The sequence below is a fragment of the Cebus imitator genome, unplaced genomic scaffold (assembly GCF_001604975.1).
Source record: "Cebus imitator isolate Cc_AM_T3 unplaced genomic scaffold, Cebus_imitator-1.0 Scaffold105, whole genome shotgun sequence".
Lineage (NCBI taxonomy): Eukaryota > Metazoa > Chordata > Mammalia > Primates > Cebidae > Cebus > Cebus imitator.
In genome coordinates this window covers 6217857-6222993 of record NW_016107420.1, presented here as the reverse complement: position 1 = coordinate 6222993, position 5137 = coordinate 6217857, and the positions used below count along the sequence as shown (strand labels likewise).

The 5137-nt window shown below is 34.0% G+C and overlaps 1 protein-coding gene across 1 annotated transcript in view; it reads left to right on the top strand.

Annotated features, from left to right (window-relative positions):
• Positions 1–5137, top strand: part of PLK4 (polo like kinase 4) — an 18447-nt gene extending 13310 nt beyond the window's left edge. The window contains exons 8-11 of the mRNA XM_017537642.2: positions 1–150; positions 1240–1380; positions 3083–3189; positions 4385–5137. Coding sequence (XP_017393131.1) covers positions 1–150; positions 1240–1380; positions 3083–3189; positions 4385–4487 — 501 coding nt within the window. The 3' untranslated portion in view covers positions 4488–5137. The remainder of the gene's footprint in view (positions 151–1239; positions 1381–3082; positions 3190–4384) is intronic.

The following is a 5137-nucleotide window of genomic DNA, read 5'->3' as shown; positions in this document are numbered from 1 at the left end:
AGAAAACCTAGTAGTACTAGTTCACCTAAGGCCTTATCACCTCCTCCTTCTGTGGATTCAAATTACCCATCGAGAGATGGAGCATCTTTCAATAGAATGGCCATGAATAGTGCTGCTTCTCCATCGCAGGCACCAATGCTTAATCCCTCTGTAAGTAAATACATGTCACTTCTGTACTTTAAACCTTTCAATGATTGCCTGATGCCCATCATATAAAGTGGTTTATTTTGGCTTTACTATCATCTACCTACTTTCCAACCTCATCCTGAGCCACTTTATCCCATACTATCTATGCTTAAGCCTCAAAGGCCTTCTTTCAGTTCTTTAAACAAGTCAAAAGGCCTTTTCACATGCTGTTCACTTGACCTAGAACTCTTTTTCCCTAACCTCTTAACTTTATAGGAGTAATTCTTTTTAGGTCTCTTTAAATGTTACCTCAATGAGCCCCAATCTCAGCCCTCTTGGAAAAGCTAAATGTATTAATATATACATATATAGTTGTTTTATTTTTACTAGCAAAATATCATTAACTGCCTAAATGCTCATGATAGGTTCATGGTTAAATTTATTTTATTTTATTTATTATTTTTTTTTTGAGATGGAGTTTCGCTCTTGTTACCCAGGCTAGAGTGCAATGGCGCGATCTCGGCTCACCGCAACCTCCGCCTCCTGGGTTCAGGCAATTCTCCTGCCTCAGCCTCCTGAGTAGCTGGGATTACAGGCACACGCCACCATGCCCAGCTGAATTTTTGTATTTGTAGTAGAGACGGGGTTTCACTGTGTTGACCAGGATGGTCTCGATCTCTTGACCTCGTGATCCACCCGCGTCGGCCTCCCAAAGTGCTGGGATTACAGGCGTGAGCCACCGCGCCCGGCCCATGGTTAAATTTATTATATATTTAATGAACATGGTGATGAAGATTATATAGCAACGTAGAAAAATGCAACATTAAAGAAATAGGTGTGCGTATTTGTGTGTACTCACCTACATGCATAAAAAGAATATGCCATGGGATAAAAAGATGAAAGAAATCCACTAAAATGAAAACAGCAATTGGGTGGGGTTTTTTTTCTTTTCTGTATTTTTCTAATTTCCGATAATGTGGTTATATTTTCATTAAAAAATTTTTGTTTTTAAAAAATTCAGCTAATGAAAAATCCCATAATTTTCTGCTTTTGCTGAATTTGGCTTATAAAAATGCTGAAGAATAATATCTTCCTGTCCTTTATTCTTTGTAGATGATTACAAATGAAGGACTTGCTCTTATAGCTACAGCTTCTGGAACAGACATCTCTTCTAATAGTCTAAAAGATTGTCTACCTAAATCAGCACAACTTTTGAAATCTGTTTTTGTGAAAAATGTTGGTTGGGCTACACAGGTGAGAAGTTTCTAGTAGAGTGAATTTTCTCATTATTAATTTCTTTTCATTTTCACACTGATAAGACAATTACCAAAATATACAAATTATTGTAATGATACCTTTTTACAAGGAAGTTTTTGTGCCTTTTTACATCGGTTATAGCATTAAAAATTTTAACTTCTAAATTTCTATACAGTTGAAAGACTCCAGACATTGCTGATAAGAGGTTGCCTGCTAGGGCCTGGGTGACCTACTTTTGCCCTTTGTTTTTAAAGTAGAGGTCATGATAATGACTAATTATGAAGAGTAGACTGTGATATCTGGGACATTTGAAGTTTGGAAATTATTTGTAATCAGTATTAATAGAGTAACTTTCATTTGGCAAAAGAAAAAAAGGATTTTTGCATTAAAAGTCAAGTGAAAGCCAGGTGTGATGTCACATGCCCATAGTCCCAGTTACTCAAGAATCTGAAATGGGAGGGTCGTTTGAGTCCAGGAGTTCGAGGCCAGCCTGGGCAACAAAGGAAGACCCCATCTCTTTTAAACAGTGAAGTCAAGGTCGGGCATGGTGGCTCGTGCCTGTAATCCTAGCACTTTGAGAGACTGAAGCAAGCTAATCACAAGGTCAGGAGTTCCAGACCAACCTAGCCAACATAGTGAAACCCTGTCTCTACTAATACAAAATTAGCGGGTCAGGCGGCACACACCAACTATTTGGGAGGCTGAGGCTGGAGAATCACTTGAACCCGGGAGGTGGAGGTTGTCCTGAGCCGAGATCACGCCACTGCACTCCAGCCTGGGGAACAAAGCAAGATTCCGTCTCAAAAAAAAAAAAAAAAAAAAGTGAAGTCAATATTGAGTTTCAAACTTACAGAATTTTATGTAGGTGTGAACTTACATGTGTATGTTATCTGAAAATTTGAAACTTGGAGACTTCTAAGCCTAGCACATGTACTTTTACTTATTAGTGAAATAAAATGCAGCCTAGTACTTTATGGGGGTAGGTAACATTTGTTGAGCACCTGCTTTGTGGTATCTACCATGTGTTTCATATACATTGTTTTAATTTATTCTCCAAAATAACCTAGTAAAGTTGATGTATCTCCTTTTATAGATAGTAAAATTATGGTTTCTAACAGTAGATTGACTTGCACAATCCTATGCTGTACTCTTAAGTTGGCAGAGTCTAGATGGCAGAGCCTAGGTCTGTTTGATTTGGTGTCCATATACTATGTGCTTCTCCGCTTTGAGTGACACATTGTGACTACTAATGACTAAAGGAAGACGTTTCAGAAGCTAAAATATAATATTCTTAGGCCAGGAAAGACATTCTTGTGGCCTAAGGACAAAGAAAATGTTGCTTTTATTTCCAAATCTTTTCTTGGTAAGAAATACTAAAGATTTCTTATGGGGGAAAAAAAAAACAACCACCAAAAAACTACTTCGAAATCCTAATGGAAATTAATGGGAAACAGGATTTACTTAGAATAATTTTAATATTATAATATCTTAGCTATTAAAGGAATAATCTGAAAAAGACATGAATATTCTCAGTGCTACTACCATCATAGCCCCAAATTTGTAGTCACTTAGAGAGTTTCTTTTTAACTGTGGAAAACCTGTTAAATATGTTAAATATTAATACAGAACCATAAATCCTCTGCTGTATAGTAATTTTTTTTTCTGTGCCTGTGCTTACCTATGCTTATTATTTTTCTAGTTAACTAGCGGAGCTGTGTGGGTTCAGTTTAATGATGGGTCCCAGTTGGTTGTGCAGGCAGGAGTGTCTTCTATCAGTTATACCTCACCAAATGGTCAAACAACTAGGTAAGTTCTTAAAATACTGGTTGAGATTCAGCCCTTTGCTATAATTTCTCTTTCTCTATATTTTGAAATAGATGATTTTAAAAAGTTACTTCTTTCATTTTGACAATGATAATATGATTCTTTAAACTGTTAATTATTCTTAGCATATAATTGTTTATGCATATTTTATAATTATCTGTATTAATGCAGAGCAATTGGTATGAATAATCTATTCTAAGAGGTTGGGTTCCTCATAGCCTTACTGTTCCATAGGGTAACTTGGTTGGCCCCTTTCAGAAGTAAGGGACTTCTAATTCTAGGTTCAAAGTAATATACCAAACCTATTTACTTGAACAGAAAAAAAGAAATCTTTGTTTTAAGATATAACCTGATTATTTTTCCCAAATGAAAGGCTATATCCCCAATCTAATGTAAAGTGATTAATGTTTTTGAATGTGTATATTCATCCTATATGAAAATGTGTATCAGGCACCAAGCCAAAAATAAGTCTGCCAATAGGAGAAACAAGGAGTCGTTTGCTTTCCACATTTAAACCAGAACTTAATGAAAGTACGGTGCTGATGATCCCAATGCAGACATGCTACTTTATAGGAGAAGTGCTTATTGTAATGGAAACACTTGGGACAAATAAAATCTGTAGATACCTACCAACTGCATTTTTATGTTAAATGTATATAATGCAGTGCCATCACTTAAAAAACTATGCTTCAAGTGAGAAACTTTGTTAAAAGCTCTTTGAGGTGCTCCAGAAACTGGAAAGACGCAAAGTGGGTAGAACCCTCGTTCTCAGGATACATGTTGACATTTTATTTGGTATGATCATTTGGAAATTGTTAATATTTAAATAGAAATCTATTCATAATGTGTTTAGTTTGGTATTTTTCTTTAGAATTAGGGCCTTTTAAAATTAATGAATCTAGATTTTTGGCTTGCTTATGAAATTATGAAGCCAGTTCAAGTTTATCTAATTTTCTTTCTGTTATTTAAATGTGTTGAGAAAATGGTCTGTTTTAAAAGAAAAGAAACTCTGTATGCTTCACCTGATTTAGGTATCTAGTAAATAATTGTTACAATTTTTCTGAGGTGCCTCTTGCTATTGAAGAATTACTGAAAAATATAAGGTGCTTTTTAGTATCATCATAAGAACCAAGTAATGAAGTTATGTTTTTGTCTTTTTTTCTTTTGTTTCACTTAGGTATGGAGAAAATGAAAAATTACCAGAATACATCAAACAGAAATTACAGTGTTTGTCTTCCATCCTTTTGATGTTTTCTAATTCAACTCCTAATTTTCATTGATCAAAACTCCTTTCAGACATATAAGTTTAATAAATAACTTTTTTGTTGGCTTTCAAGTAAAGTGATTTTTTTAAATTTAACTTCTTCAGAAAGCCTTTCTATGAAATAATTTTAACCTATACTGTAAAGGATGTATTCTGAGAGAACAAAGCAGAATGAAACTTGAGTCACTTACTAAATAGAGTGGATATAAAATAGTATACCTGACTTTGCTCTTAGATCATAACCCCCAAACTTATTATGTTCATGTATTTGTATTCAACAATCTTTTAAAAGCAAAAATATAAATGATATGTGGTATATTTCTGCTTTTATTGTTTTCCCTATGTCTCAGACATGTTGAGAATCATGGACAAAACCTGCTGAAATTTGGGAATTTTTGAACATGTAAATAATGTGTATTTATGTTATAAGTAACATATGTAAACATGTATATTTGTTTTATATTTATTTTTGTAGCACCCGTGTCTGACGAAACATTTTTGCAAATGCATTTTATAAAAAAAATAAATACAGTGATAAGTTACATTATCTTTTGATTCATTTAATTAAATACTTATTTTAAAATAACTACTTAACTCACTTTTAAATTTGTTGCCTGTTTAGGAGGAGTCAATTAAATTTTAAATAATAATTTTGCAAATGTTAAA